A 16,982-nucleotide genomic window follows, 5' to 3' on the forward strand; every position below is an offset into this window, starting at 1 on the left:
AAGAAGCAGGATGGTTGAGAAACCTACTGTCAGATACCCCTTTATGGGAGAAACTGATTCCAACAGTTTTGATCCATTGTGATGGCACAGCGGTAATAGCTAAAGTGCATAACCGTTATTATAACGGGAAAAGGCAACAAATACGTCATAAGCACAACACTGTAAGAGATTATCTGTCTAATAGAGCTGTAAGAGTGGATCATATACTGTCTGAAGAAAACTTGGCTGATCCTTTGACGAAAGGACTAGCACGAGAAAAGGTTTGGAAAACCTTGAAAGGGATGGAACTAAAGCCCTTAGAAAATTGAGTCCTTTGTGATGGAAACCCAACCTATAGATTGGAGATCTTAAGAAATAGGTTCAAAGGGTAATAGGTAATAACAAGTCGCAAGTGATATAAGTGTCTTGCTAATTTTAATTTGGAATATTATTCCATGTCCATCCCTAAGAAGCATGACATCCTGAAGCGTTTTTAGGTTGAAATATTTTTTCTCTTAGTAAGGTCTATACTCTATGTTGAGTGGGATATCTAGCTACAGGAATATCCTTGATAGTCTTACCTATGAGAATGTGGAAGTGAGGCCGTTTTCTATGAAATCTTGGGCAAGTTTGTAGAGCGTTCACTATACTGGGATACAAGCACATGGATGTAATGTGCTGGCCTTTTGAACTTCACCTTAATAAAGTTGTGTGTGTGTGGTGTTGTCAGAGATAGAGTTCAAAACTATAAGTTACTCTAGTATAATCTGGATCACTAACACTATGTACAGGTTCAAGTTGAGAAACACCTTGACTTATGCATAGCTTTATGATATGTTGCTTGATATACAGTTTTTAAATAAAAACAAGTGGGGGATTGTTGGAGCAGTTATGTTTTTATTTAAATATTCATATATATATATATATATATATGTTTTGTTTTATTAGAAATATTAATTGTTAATTGCTATTAACCTCATCAGTTAATAAGGAGTAATTGGCACCATATAAATATGTTTTGAGATTCCTTCTTTGTATAGGGAAGAAGAATAAGTCTTAATCCATAATCCTTCCATAACCATTCCGTATTGATTTTTTCCCGTTTTGGATCTCGTCCGTTTTACTTTTTCTTTATGATTTCCAACAGTTTTGAACCTACAGTTTCGCACCCCAAATAAACTCCTACAGTTTTGATTCCTTACGGTTTTGTAATCCCAATGTCTGTTTCTTTATTTTGTAATCCCAATTAATTTAGTAATTAATCAAGTAATTTGGTAATTAATCTCAATTTGAAAAGAATAATTGGGAGTTACCTTATGGGTGAGGATTTGATGAGGAGTGATGAGAGGGTTTTGAATAAATACCATTTTGATCACCTTTGACTCTTCCTTGATTGAGCCGTTATTGTCCACTGGTTGCGCATGGGAATCCTGGTGTGCCTCGAGGGTAATTTTGCCTTTTTAACCCAAAAGTTCATATGTCGCCTCCATAATTTTCTTGATTATTTTGGCTCCACAAAGAGTACAAATCCTTAAAGCCTAGCAAAGTTCTCCAAATTGATCCTCTTTAACCTAATGGGCAAATAGCCTTATTTATTGTACTACAAGATAAAATTCTACCAAGAAATGGTCTTAGAATAAAACTAGGAAACATAATAAAATAATAAACTAGCAAATAAAAGGTTTCCTATTTAAAGTCAAATTCGGACTTCTCAGAAAAACAGACTTTTGACTGACCAAAGCAACTCCAATTTGGTCCCAAAAGGTCTATTTGAAAGCTTAAGATGTCCCCAACAAATCCTCAGAAGGAACCTTCCTCAAAATATACCATATTGACCTCAAAATACCAAAAACGTCCAAGAATGTCATTCTGGGAAAGTTGTGCATTGGACCTTCTTTTCTTCACCATGGTCAACATGCTTGGTAGAAAAATCTGGAATTTTGATACAATCGTCTTGAAAGATTCACGGACTTCCTTCAATCGTAATCACTCCAAATTTCATCCGTTTGATTATTTTATGATCAAGAGTAAGTCGCATATCCTACATTGAAAATACATAACAAAGTATCAAAATTCTACTAAAATAACCAATAAATTGTAACTAAGAATAGGGTAAAAACATATGGTATAATATCGACTCATCACACCACCAAGCTTATAACGAGGCCTTCGCTCACTTCAATGTCCGTTGCTCTTCCTCCCCCACTCCCCCACTCAACCTTTCAATTATGACCTTCACTTCTATGATCAGCTCCATAACCAAATCCACTGTGAAAAACATAAAATGAAATGGTCCCCTTTCTCTCATTTTCTCCAAAGATTGAAACTTTGGATTTTGTTTTCTTTTTTGATTGAATTGGAGTTTTTGGTTGTTTAAGGTACTTTAAGGAGCACGGGTAGCTTTGAATTTATTCAATTTCGCTTGATTTTAATTGAATTTTGCTTTGTTTAATTTTCACAGGTATATTCGTACTTTCATATCAAATTTTTGTCATACTTACCATAAACTTAAAAGGAAGACTTTAATTTTGTACAGGTCCAAATTTTGGTTATTTTCCAAATTTCCCAGCGGAATCATCTCCTACTTCTTTACCAATGTCTAAACCCCTCAACATTAGGTGAGATGCTAATAAAAATGCCTTTCTTGTTGCAATCCTATTAGATTAGGGATGTGATTGTGCAAATCCTATCATATCTAGGATATCCTTAGTAGATTCTATCATATATCTTAGGCTAGATATTATCCCGTTAGAGTTGTAATCCTATTGGGGTAAAGAATTTACCTTCTCTACTAATATAAATAAAGGTGCAATTAGGTGACATAACACACACCTCACAATTACACATCTGTCCCCTCTCTTCCTCTCTCTCTCTCTTTGTGCCACACCCCTCTCTGTCCTTTATATTGTTTAATAAATTAGGCATACATCACGTTATCAAGACGCTCTTACTAGAAGCATGAAAACATTCCCGATGATGCATGAACCCCCTATATTTATATTTTCTTTTTGATAAACACACACACACACACACACACATTTATGCAACACACAATTATGTTATGTGGAATTTGTGAGTCAAACAATCTAAAGAAATTAGAAGCAATTAGGGTTTTCCAAACCTTATATGTCATTTTGACTTTTTAGTCGCAATAATACATTGGCAGATATAAGTTTATCTCTTCATGACATTACATATTGAATTGAAAAGCCACATGGCAACGAAAGTTAGAGCTAAATTCCGAGGAAGGTCGTAAGGTATAAAACTAGAACCAAGATTTTGAAGTTTCGTATCTTGATCTGCATCGCCATTCAATATTTCTTGACCCACCATTGGCCAAACCACTTAGGAAAATATTCCACCATAATTAAGGCGGTTAAGTCTACTCTCATGCAAACTCCTGGCGATTCTTTCATCTGACCGTAGACTAGAGCCAATCCATTGAACTGAAAAGTAATTTGGCCAACGGATTCACACAATCCTCTCTTTTATCACACGACTTTTCTTATCATCTGAGTGAGTGCGTTTCATTGGGGGCCCCCCTCCATTACATATAGGACAAAAACTAATCCTCGATCTAATCAGGATTAAAACCTAATAATTCTATATGCTATTATTGTTACCCAACACTCATCGGGTGGTGGTGACATAATAAAGCACGCCAGCCATCATTGAATTAGTCATTAAGTGGTCTGAAGCCGGTCAAGTTCATCAATGAAAACAAGTCAAATTTAACATAGTCAAGATATTAAGGCTAACAAAGTGGACCGGCAACACACACAATCATAACGCAAACGCTGCTCAAGAAAACATCACACAAGATATTCACAAGTTGAGGAAGAAGATGGGCGGCTGCGACGTCGACGGGAATCTGAACCAGGACAAGTTCAGTGCTCCTATGCCTTGGATTGGCATCTATGTAGCAGCTGCAACCTTAGCCTGCCTAATTGCAATGGCCGCCGATGTTATCCATGGCTTTCGACATTGGAAACTCTGGTTCCCTTGCAAGTTCTTCTCCATCAATGCAACTTCTTTGACCTTGATCGGTGTTGCAATTAAACTGTCGGTGGATCTCAATACTCCGATGCCTGGCCGGCAGGATCAGCTCGCAAAGCTCAGCAGTTCTGTCTTGATCTGCACAGTAATGGGTAACACCATGCCTTCTCTTGGAGTCATGAAAAATAAAGAAATCATGATGAATGCAATTGCTTTTGGAATTCTGGTTATTACCCTTATCGTGAATATTTGCATTCAATTAGCTACTGGTGCAATCTTTGTTTTCTGCATGGAGCATGCTTTCATCATGTTCATCATGCTTGTTCTACTTATCATGATGAACTTCTCTGCTTTAACCGTTCCCGTATGTAAACGATATTTAGAACACAAGTACAATAAAAAGTACCAATTAGCTCTAAAAGAGGGCAGAGATGAAACAGGTAGACCATTGGTTACCAAACTTAAAGAATATCTGATGAAACATTGGATGATGGCTCATACCTCTAGTCCCCAGTTTGTGGTGGGGCGTTCAGCGACATGCACGGCTTCTGGAGCATTTTGTCTTTTGAGTGCCATGATTTTAGCAGAAGCAATGTTTCGGAGTTACTTGATGCCCTGGTCATTTACATTTTGCAGCGGCAAGTCTGACTACAAGTGGTCAACCACTTTGGTTCTTACTGTGCAGACCACTGCAGTAGCAGTTGGTACAATCGGTCCTGCATCAAGATGGTTCACCGCCATAAATTTCAGATGCGCAAAAAGAGGAAACAAAAGCTACAGAGAAGAACTTAAAGTAGAAAAGTACTGGACCCAGGGACTGTTAGAGTTGAAAGAATGCCCTTTATCAATGAGAATCAGAAATAGGCACTGCAGGAAACTTGTTCACGGCACAAGAAACAAACTTTTAGACTTGTGTATCTCAATGCAGACGGGCAATGTCATAGTGAGTAAGGCCATTCGGCTTATTTCCATCTTCATTGTTAGCAAGATATTGTTATGCTGCGACTTCTGCAAACAGAGGAAGTCCAATGTCAACACTATTTTTAATGATTCGGGGACAGAGTCACAGCCAAACCCAAGGCTAGATCTTAGCCGGTACGTTCTGCATCTTGAAGGTGAGGATGCATTGGTGCACCACATGATGAGAAGCAACTGTGATGCTACCGTTCATTGGTTTCGAAGGGGAAAGAAGCTAGAGCCTAAATATATCATGAAACTGTTAAAGAAATCAACACTTTCACAAGGATTCAAGGGAGTTGCCAATTTTGACAGTGAACAAGTTCCCTCTCTAGACATGGAAGAACCACCAAATTGTTGGGCACTACCTGTCGTGACACTTACAAGTATTGCTCTTGCACTTTCAAACATCAGCAGTAGTTCAATTGAAGAGCTGACAAGTGGTGTTCACGAAGGGCTCATGTACATAAATTTTATTGAAAATTACCTGGATGGTAAAGAAGATGTCACCAATGTCAGAAAGGCAGCAATTACAGTGTGGCAAGGAGTTGATCTCTATCACAAATGGCTAGATGTGGATCTCCGTAAAATGTCACCTGAGGGGAAGAGCTCAAAGGAAATACTTGAAGGACTTGCTGAGACTGCAAAGTTTATATTTGAAGAGTCTAGAAAGAAGCATATGACTACGAATGCATGTTTAAGAGATAACCCTTCAAAATGGCCTGTTAGAGAACTGGCTGCTAATTCCATGTATAGGATAAGTCAAACTATTCTGATGAATTATGAAGGCAGCATCAACCAGACAGGTGAGAGATTATTCGAAGAGCTGAATGTCATGATTTCGGACATAATGGCTGCTTGTCTCACTAATTTACGTCTAGTTATAAAGAGGAAGTGTCTGAGCATCGGCATTGAAGAGAGGGAGGAGGGTGTGCGGCATGCAGTTTACATTCTTGGCAAAACTGAAAACATTTTGAATATTCTAGACCATAGAATTCCCCCAAGTATGGACCTGCACCAAATTTCATGCATTGATGAGTGGCGTTCGTTGCACAAGGACAGTCCCTTGTACTTCCCTTCTCCATCTCCATCAGAGGGTGACGAAGCCTCTTCTCTTTCAAGTGACTTCTACCTGGTGATTGACTAGAATTAACAACAGTGGTCATGTTAGAACATAACGAGTTGAAGCTACTTTCAAATTTTTCTTCACATCTCTTTTAGTGGGTATTTGACGAACAAAGACTGCTAATTTGTTTTTAGGTTTTTCTTGTATTTGGGATTTGTTACGCTCTCCTCCTGTATTGTAATTTTGAGTTGTTCGTAGTTTGCAGATGTCAAATTCTGTCAGGATTGAAGGTTTACTTGGCATTTTACTGTTATGAACTGTGTAAAAACATTCTATTTTTTTATTTTTTTTAAAGTGCGCGATATCATTAATAGTAAGAACGTTTAGGACAAACCAGAACAATTACAAAATGGCTTCTTCAAAAAGAAAACCTGAAATAAGGTCTGGATCCTCAAACCAGTTACAATTCGAAACTGAAAAGAGAGCAAATCTAGTGTGACGATGAGCAGCACAATTAGCTTGGAGAGAAACATGGGTAGAAATAGCTCTAGTGATTGTGGACAAAAGGAAGAGGAAGCCATCTGTCCTCCAAGATTTTGACTATCACCACGCGGAATCCGCCATCTGGAACCCCGGTCGATGATGCTCCTAGAGCTACAGATGCTCTTCCAACCCTGTTTTGCCAAGAAGCTGAGGTTGAAGGCATATAAATTTCTGAACCCAGACCCAACTTTCTTCTTTAGGGAGGCAAAGCTTCTCCCAAGTGAGCCAATGAATCTTCTTAGAGTCTGAAGCCCCACTCCACCAGAAATCAGCAACAGAGCGGTTAAGATCATTACAAAAATACATCGGAAGGAGGAAACTATACATCGTGTATAGCGGGATTGATTGGGCAACAACTTTGACAAGGAGTTCATGCCCCGCGACACTGAGTAATTTGCCCTTCCATTCCTGTAGCCTCTTCCATAGTCTCTCTTTGATATGGCTGAAACAAACACCTTTGTTATGGCCCGCAACCGTTGAAAGCCCAAGGTATTTATCATGCCGATCCATGATGTGGCGGCACTCATAATTTTGCAGCACGTCCATGATGTCAACTTTTTGTCCCGATGCCTCCTCATATTTTCGCAGCACGTCCATGATGCGGCACTAAGAGACGTTGATGCAGTAGCATAGAGCAAACTGTCATCAGCAAAGTGTGGGTGAGAGATGGATGGAGCATGTTGGGAGATCGCCACACTGTGTAAGTGACTCTCGACCTCTTTATGCGCTAATAAGGTGGAGAGACCCTCAGCATGGAGGAAGAGGTAGGGACATAATGGGTCTCCTTGTGTAAGAGCCCGGGACAGATGTAGGTATCCCATCGGAGAACCATTTATGATGAAAGCATAGGAGACAATGGACACGCAAAGCATCAGGAGGTTAACCCAACAGAGAGTGAATCCCCGTTTGAGTAGGACACTATAAATAACCCCACTCGATTCGGTCATAGGCCTTTAACATGTCGAGTTTTAGAGCCACAAAACCCTTCCTACCCCACCTTCTTCTTTCCATACAGTGTGCGCTACTTCGGATGCCAAGATAATGTTGTCAAAAATTTGTTTACCTGGGACAAAGGCACTTTGATTTTAAGAAACAATCAGTGGCATGATGGACTTCATCTTGTTCATGAGGACTTTAGATGCAATTTTGTATAAAACATTGCAAAGACTGATCGGCCCGAAATTGGATAATTTCGTTGGGCATTTTTGCTTCGGGATCAGATATATATATATATATATATATATATATATATATGTATATGTATATGTATAATTGGTCTTCTTAAGAATTTTGCCGGAGAGGAGGGATAAGATAACCCTGGTAACATCGGGACCAACAATGCTCCAGAACTTCTGATAAAAAAAGTGGGGGCAGGCCATCTAGACCCGGAGCTTTGTTAGGGTTCATCTGGAAAAATTGCATCCTTCAAAACCATACCACTCCACCAATTCCCAGAAGACCAGGATCTGTCTTTTTGGCCTTAAACCCCCACCTTTTTTTTAGTAATGGAGGATTTCGTTGAAATCGCTCTCGCAGACCCAAGGCAAAGATGATTCCGTAGCCAGGTGCCGTAGGAGATCCCCAGTCTCAAATCTTCTAGTCAATGTGGTGGAATGAGTGAGATAAAATCCGTGTAAGGACATTCGCTTTCCAAAAAAGGCAAGTTTTCCCTACTGCCCTCAGGAGTCAACTCCAAACACATGATCAAAACCCAATTGTAGCATAATATACCTTCGGTGACGCACACTGCTTTTCGTTTCAGAGATAAAAAAAAATGTGGGGATCTTTTTGCTAGATTAAATCTCGCAGCGTCTGAACTATCCAAAGATTCCCAAGCCCCAGGTAGTTCCAAAAGAAGGTATACATGGCTGATGGCAGGCTGAGAAACCTCAGCCGCCACTGATGGTAGTTGATTAGTTGATTTCCTCCTTCCAAACAACCATTTCTCTGCTTCTTCAAGTTCCTTGGATGAGCCCACCACCACGTCGCTGAGGTTAAAGGAGTTAATTGTCGAGGGTTTCACTGTCACCACTTTCTAGTCTTGGCCACCCAGGTTCTTTTGAGGACGTCCTCTAAAGGCTCTGTTTTGGGCATAGTGTAAGGGTTTCAGTTGTCAACATCTATAGCAGAAGTCCGTCAGACCCTTATAACAGAGGCGAATAGTTAACGTGCTGTTCTTTGGTGAGGGCATCATGAAATGAGCCAGTAGTGGTCAGAGGGCATTAAAATCAACCCTCATTCTTAGAAACCCACGGAAACCAGCCTCAGCTGGGTCCTCCACCTCAAGAACGACACCGATTTTTCCACCTAGCCACAATGCGTTTTTCACTATGCATAGATAGTGAGGGATACCATGAGCTTGAACCAAAAAAACAGCTATGTTAGCCTTGATATGGTCCAGGGAGTGGAATTTGGGCTATAACTTGATTGAGAAGGCGTAGCCCTTCACCGTCTAAGGGTTGCCTTCGAACAACACCTAGCCAACGCCTCCTTACCCATCGTGATTGCGTAGATGTAACCTTGGCCATGGCCACACGAATCACTCCCAACTTGTGCCAAAGTTGTCGTAAGGCTTCCTTGACAACTAACGGCAAAGGCTCTTGGTCTACAATCAGATAAACACTCAATTTCTTCGACCCCGGGTCAGATTGGTTCCTGGCCATGATGCAAGCGCTAGATAAAAACAGTTGAAAGATGAAGACTCCTAACAAATAAAAGTAGAAAGCCCACAAAACTAAAGCGTAGCACAAAAGTTACCAATCAGATCCACCTAGGTTTAGGGGACACCATGACCGGAGAAAACATTCTATGTTTGTAATGTTGCTTCGGGAGAAAGGAAAATTTGGAAAAATAACCAAAATTCGGATGCTAAATAGAATTATAGCCACCCTTTTAAATTTATAATAATTATAACCAAAAGTTGACACGAAAGTACTAATATACCCTTGCAATGAGGTGTTCCCAGAAAAACCAAAATTAAAGTGATGCTCAGGTGTATTTTACCACCATCTCTATCCCTTCTAAAAGCCATGATGTGCACCACAATCCCTCTCTTTTCCTTATCATCTTCCTCTTTTATATTCTCACACATAACACTCATTCGGTTTGGAATCCTCAAAAATCTTTCGACCTCCACATGAAGTTGACTCTTAGTCTCGATCTCTTCTTTCTCCCTTGCTCTCCAAGCTCTAATTTTCCAACTGCGACGCTGTAATCCTTAAGTCCAAGCACTTGCACCGGCAAGCTTATGACAAGGCTTGCTCACTTCAATGTCCATGCTTTTCCTCTGCATCTTAGCCCCTTAATTATGACCTCTAGTTCTACGATTAGCTCCATAACCAAATTTGTGGTGGAAAACCCATAATGCAACGGTCCCCTCTCTCATTTTCTCCAAAAATTGAAACTTTGGATTTTGTTGGGGTTGTTTAAGGTACTTTAAGTAGCACGGGTGGCTTTGAATTTATTCAATTTTGCTTCGAATCTCTTGATAATTGAAATTTTCTTTGTTTAATTTTCATGGGCATAATTTTATATAGGGTTAATCTCTGTTTACTAACCTAAAGTTTCGTGGTTTTCAACATTTGGTACATAAAGTTTTTTTCATCCCAGAGTCATACCTCAAGTCTTAAATTTGGGACAATTTCATACCTTCGTTAGTCAAACTGTTAAGTCTGTCGTTAACTGATGACGTGGCGCCCATGTGGACAATGACTGGGCGCCACGTGTTATCCACGTGGAAATTAAAAATAATTTAGTTATTAAAAAAAAGAAAAACCTTCTTTCCCAAATCCCACCCGTGCCCACACTTCCACCCGTGCCCACCTTCTCACCCTCCTTTCTTTTCCTCCGCACCTAGTGCTCTCCTTCCCTCTTCGACTCTGCACATCCACCCTCTTCCTCCTCTCTCTTCCGCATGCAGTGCTTCCGCTCCCTCTTCGACTCCTGCACTTCCACTCTATTCTCACCATCACAAAACTATAAAAATAAAAAAAAAAAAAACCACATCCCAAACCATCAAAAATTAGAAACCCACAAAGTTCAACATCATCAAATTCAAAAATTGAAAACCGATGGTGAAAAATCTGGTGCAATTCAACCTAGATTTGGGTTTGGTGTTGGATCACAATGGGTTCATTCCCTTGCATCTGGGTGTCATCAAGAAGCGAGCTACGGTTGTGGCCGAGTCAAACCGGCGGTGACTCAGGGAGGCGAGGGTGGGTTGCATTTGTGTGTGAAGCATAACAGGCTGGAAGTGTTGAAGGTTTTGGTGGAATGTACAGGGAGAGGGAATTGAAGATGGATGTGTGGAGTAGGTGTGCAGAGGAGAGAAAGGGAGTGAACGGATCGGGGGTTGAGGTAGGAGTGGTGCGAGAGAAAGAGCTTTGGGGGGTGGGAGAAGGGGTGGGTGATGGGAGGGTGGTTACGGGTGGGATTTGGGGAAGAAAGGTTTTTTTTATTTATTTTATTTTATTTTATTTTGTTTTAAATAAATAAATTATTTTATAAATAATTATTTTTAATTTCCACGTGGATGACACATGGCGCCCAGTCATTGTCCACATGGGCACCACGTCATCAGTTAATGGCAGACTTAACAGTTTGACTAATGACGGTATGAAATTGTCCCAAATTTAAGACTTGAGGTATGACTCTGGGATGAAAAAAACTTTTATGTACCAAATGTTGAAAACCATGAAACTTTATGGTAGTAAACAGAGATTAACCCTTTTATATAAGTCCAAAACTTGAAACTTTGGATTTTGTTGGGGTTGTTTGAGGTACTTTAGTACTTCCGTATCAAATTTTTGTTATACTTACCTTAAACTTAAAAGGGTGACTATAATTTTATATAAGTCCAAATTTTGGTTATTTTCCAAATTTCCCGACGGAATCAGCTCCTGCTTTACCAATGTCTAAACCCCTCAACATTAGGTGAGGTGCTAATAAAAAAATGCGTTTTTGTATTTATTCATTTTTATTTATAATTTTCTCTTGTGAAGATGTTCTGAGTGCAAACATGATTCTCTCTCGGACATCACTTTTTCATAAGTGAGTGATTAAGATTTAACTAGATCTTATTGAGTTAAATCCTTTTTATTGTCTTTTGATGCAAAGGAGGGGAAAGATCTGAATGCAATTCCTGATAAAGCATGGTCGTTTTTCTTCATCATCATTCAAAAATGCCACAAACATTATGTCCAAATAATAAGTTAATACAAGATTCTAGCACAAGTCTTGCTTGGCTTATACACAATGTTAATAGAAGATGCTATTACTGGAAATTGTCATTTGGAAAGTATCTGATTTTATAGGACTTACATAAAAAGAGCTTACCGTCATTTTCATGTTTCGGTCCAATAATACATTGGCATGTATAAGTTTCTCTCTTCGTGACAAAGAAAGTTAGATGACACGCCCCAACCCAGATATCCAAATAACACCTGGATGGCACTTGTTGGCCGACACTCAAGAGTAACGAAAGCCATAAATATGTGAATATACAAGAACATAAGGAAATATGTAATCAAAAAGTCACACGACAAACGACAATCATAAGGAATATACAAACGCTAAAGAAATAATGATAATAATTTGAGTTAAACATAAACAAAATAGGGTGTCCAACAGTCACAAATCCAAAAGAAAAGATGCACGAATATGTCCAGAGCATACCACTAAACGGGATTACTAGTGAAATGAAAGACATTAAGTTACAATTATTCACAAAGAAGCCATACACAACTAAAAGAGCGCAAGTTCATTGGTAAGGAATGCCTCATAGTTGGGGTCGTATTCATCATCACTAGGTCCTGAAAGGGACGCGAAACAAACGGTCAGTGAACCATAGTTTATATTAATAGTAGTAATACGAAAATCGATTTCTTTCTGAACATACTAACCCCCTGTTTTGAAAACACATATAACACTACATAATAGGTTTTTTCTAAAAACTCTACATGCTATAAAACGTTCGTACAATAATATCATCTCTAACGAAGTGCCCGAAGGCAAATCCAAAAGAGTTCGGGAAGTCAAAACAGCGATGTACTCAACTAGGGGTATTATAGTCATTCAAAGGCATAACCATCACCCGAAGGTGAAGCTGTACAACACTGGGTTACGCTAGTGAAGAAATATGGTAGGTTCCATCACTCGAAGGTGAAGTTGTACGACTTTGGGTTACGCCAGAAAAGAATTATAACTACATAACACACCGACACTAGCTGTGGCTAGTGAAGCTGTCTAACACTGGTTTCGCCAGTAAAGTATGTCATAATACCTTATCGCTCCTCTACTGTGTCCTATGACCATAGATGTATACATACTCAGGCTGTGTGTATGTGCAATATGAATACCCACTAATTAATTACAAAAAACGTAACCCAAAATCTCACGCCAAATTTAGAATACCAAAACCTCATCATCCAAAGGCATAAGCATTTCAATGAACCTAATATCCATAACCACAAAATTTCATAAATCATGAAACTAATAAATCATAAATGTTTCATAAAAGCAGATTAAATAAATCATAAAGCATGAATTTAGATATTCAGTGAACTTATCATAAAACATACTTAATTCATGAAATGTAGAATTATAAAAACATGCTTTCCATGAATGCAACCTAATATTTATAAAACCATGCAATTTGAGAAGGGATCCATTCACAAATATTCTGCTACCAGGGAGCCGATTGAACTAGGGAGGACGGGATCACTTCCCACCAATGCACCTAAACACAAATAGGGACCATTTATTAAAACTCTATTAAAATAATCGAATTTGGAAAAAAAAAACAGCGGATTCGGATTCGGCAAGTCAAAAAACCTAAGGAGGGACCTCGGGTTCCCCTACACGCCGCCGCAAGCGTTGCCGCGGGGTGGCGGCCAGGGTTACCACACACCAAGATGGGTCATCGGAAAATTCATCGGCGCCACCACCACAGTGCCGTGCCCTCGGTGAAGGTGTGTGTGCTCTACGCGCCAGCCATGAAAGCCTCCTATGCGCCGCGAGTACAAACGTACTTGCCTTCTTCGAAATTCTTGAATTTTTCCAGATTTTTCCACCAACTTCAAGAACTCATTGGAGCTCAATACAAATCCAAATCGAGTGTTCAAAAGCCAAAATGTAGGAATGAGGAGAAGAGATTCATACACTTAGGAGACCCAACAAAGATCAGAATTGGCCGAAAAAATGGTTTGAAGATGGCCAAACGACCATATTTTCGAATTTTCCAGAAATCAATAGTGACTTCCTTTGTGTTTCTCTATGTGCCTACACCACCAAAACAACCCAAAAACTTACTAATCGTGAACCTAGACACGATCTACAATGATATGGACCAATTTCGAGGCTTACTTTCGCTGAAATGGCAAGAATTCGCAGGAGAAGTTCTTGCATAGTAATCGCATGGTGCATTGCGAGGAGGAAGTTCCTAGGTGTTTTTCTCCTAATTTTTTGTTCAAGGCCTCACCATAGTGGCTAGGAAGGGTGGAAGGTTGGTGGTGTTGTTGGTTTGTTAGTGTATGAGTGTGTGTGTTCGACAAAGAAAAAGAGAGAAAGTGAGAGAGATGAGTGAGGGAGAGAAGAATAAGAGATTAAAAGAGAGAGAGAGAGAGAGAGAGAGAGAGAGAGAGAGAGAGAGGTACTCGGGAAAGAGAAGAACACCCTAGAAAAATAGGGAATCTGCCACGTGTCAGCTAAGGGAAGGTCCAAAATGGAGAAATATCTTCAAATGTGAAATTACGTAAATGCCCTTGACATTCAAAAATTCGTAGAAACTTTGTTTTAGCTCCAAAATCAATTTTGCTCATGCCTATGTGTTCGTATCAATGATCGCTATGTAAATAAATTAAAAGAAAAATTCCTACATCATAAAACAAGAGTCAACGAAAGTCAATGCTTTCGTCGTTAGGGGTCCTTTTGTAAATTTAACTAATTAAAACATAAAAGCAGAGACAAGTTGTTACATTAAAGCTGAATTTCAAAGAAGATTGGAGGGTATAAAACTAGAACCAAGACTTTGAAGTTTGGTATCTTGGTCTGCATCGCCATTCAATATTTCTTCACCCACTATTGGCCAAACCAAGAGGAAAAATATTCCGTCCAAAATTACATGGTTAAACCTAAGGAAAACTAACCAAAAGGGCTTGAAAACTTTAGGTTTTAACCAAAAATCATGTTGTAGGTTTATTTAATAGTTAGTACAAAGCTCACTTTTAATAAGCCCAACTTAAGATTGGCTAACCTAAATAACAAGCTGATTTGTCACTTTGCCTTTAATGGTTTTAGGTTAACTTATGTTAATTAATCTGTTAGTTTAGTTATTTTGAAATTAGCACAACCGGCTAGAAGGTTTTTTTTTTCTAAAACGTTGTAGAGTTCTTCAATCTGTAGTTTTTAATTTTTTTTCGCAAACTAGTTGAAGGTTTTGAGAGTCGCTTGTTTGAAATCCTAATCTTCGTGTTGTTTGTTTAGGTTCTTCGAAGTAAGAATTATTCTTCAATTCTTTTTTCTGAAACTTGGTTGAATGTTTTGAGATTTTATTTTAAATTTGTCATCTTCGTTATTGTTCATTGTTTCACTAGAGTTCCGTAATTGATCGCTGTTCTTCATAGTTTGGTTGTGTAGAGGTAATCAACACTACATTACAGGTTCTAAGATTCTAGTTTCATAGTTTTTCACTACATTTTGTCATTTTTTATTGTTATCTGCGTATAATTTTTGTGTACTGATTTGTAATTGTTTATTTATTTATTTTTTTGTTCATTAGTTATGGAGAATGGTAAACTAACTCAGTTTACATATGGCGGTTTATCAACTCTACATTCAATCAGATTTGTATTGATATTTGTTCAAGGTTTAAGGGTTTGAGACTTGGTTGTTTTGAGTTGCAATATGCTTTGAATGAAGATCCTACTTGTCTTCTAGATTGTGATGCTGATGTTATGAATATGTTGATGGTTCTTGATGTCGTTGGAAAATACATCGTAGAAATATTGGTTATGGATAAATGTGATGGTTCTGTAGTTCAATTACCTATGGATAGTGTTTGTTCTTTGTGCCGTACATCAAGCTTTATGATTGTTGTTGGTGAAAATGATCATCTAAGGAAGTATGGTTCTCATGGTATCCATAATTATATGCCATGTCAGTGAGATAGTTACATAGCATCTAAGAGGCAAATTTTTGGGAGAGGTTTTGTTGATTTCTGAGATAAATTGAAGAAGTTTTTCTATTGAATGTGGTTTTGATTTGAAGTATTTGAAGATTGATAAGAATCACATTAGTGTTGAGTATTGTAGGAAGGAATCTGATAGTTGTCTTTGGCGTGTTTATGCGTCCAAGTGTGATATTAATGATTTTTTCGTTATTCGGAAGTTGCATAATGTGCATACATTTAATGGTATGATTCGAAAGAAGAAAAACAAAGTTGTTGGCCATCAATTTGTTGCTTCTCACATAAAGGACAAGGTTCAATCAAATCCTCTTATTAAATCAAAGGAGATTATCTCAAACTTAAAATAGTTTTCTGGATTAGATATTGATTATGCTACTGCATACTTTGGCAAAGAGAGGGTAGTTTTTGAACTAAATGGTGATGATGTCAATGCTTATAAGTTCATGCCTTGATATGTTGAATCTACTTGTTCAAGCAATCCCGAATCTGTGTTTGAGCTTGAAGTTATCCTACAGACCAATAGATTTCTTCATTTATTCATTTCTTATGATGTATGGATTAAAGGTTTCATGTTTTCCCGACGTTATTCTCTGATGGTACTTTTATCAAGAGCAAATATAAAGGAACACTTCTATCTTGCTGTGCAAAAAATGGCAATGACAATGAGTTAATACTTTCTTATTTTACATTCGATTTTTTTTTTCTTTTTTCTTTTTGTATCTGGATGTGCAAACACTTTTCATAAATAGTTGAAGCATAGTTTAAGAAATAGTTCCATGATATTTATACTAGCAGTTCCATCACATTTTCATAAGTAGTTGACAATTGACTTTATTTATTTCTTTTTGTTGTGCATAGATATTTCATTTTATTTTAAATAAAGGAAAAAAGATGCAGATATACTTCAAGATACCAGGTGTCTAGCTCACAGATAAATGTTGAAATTTGAGCAATCAAGCACTTATCAAGGCCACGTTGAAAACCGCTTAAACTTGACTTGACATTTCTTGAGCTCAATGAATTAAATGTTGACCTCTACAGTTAGACGATCTACTTGTTCCTTTAGATCATTCTTTCTTTGGTGTTACTTTTTCTCTTTTCATGTAGCAAAAAGAATCAACTATCTGAGTTGACATAGGTCTGTTTGCCATCAAACTGTGCAGATCTTCTTTGAACACCATTATTCAGTAATAGTTGAAATATGTACTTTTTATTGTCCCGTATTCATCGTTACAGAAAAGTGGAACAAGTTTTAGA

The 16,982-nt window shown here is 38.3% G+C and overlaps 1 protein-coding gene across 1 annotated transcript; it reads left to right on the forward strand.

Moving 5' to 3' along the window:
- Positions 1-3,720: 3,720 nt before the first annotated feature.
- Positions 3,721-6,288, forward strand: LOC137710719 (uncharacterized). The gene has a single exon (XM_068449827.1). The coding sequence runs from the start codon at positions 3,824-3,826 to the stop codon at positions 6,077-6,079; it is 2,256 nt and encodes a 751-aa protein (XP_068305928.1). The 5' UTR covers positions 3,721-3,823; the 3' UTR covers positions 6,080-6,288.
- The last annotated feature ends 10,694 nt before the right edge of the window (positions 6,289-16,982 follow it).

The sequence above is a fragment of the Pyrus communis genome, chromosome 12 (assembly GCF_963583255.1).
Source record: "Pyrus communis chromosome 12, drPyrComm1.1, whole genome shotgun sequence".
Lineage (NCBI taxonomy): Eukaryota > Viridiplantae > Streptophyta > Magnoliopsida > Rosales > Rosaceae > Pyrus > Pyrus communis.

Coding starts and splice junctions, on each gene's coding strand:
- LOC137710719 (XM_068449827.1), top strand. CDS start 3,824: ATGGGCGGCTGCGACGTCGACGGGAATCTGAACCAGGACAAGTTCAGT.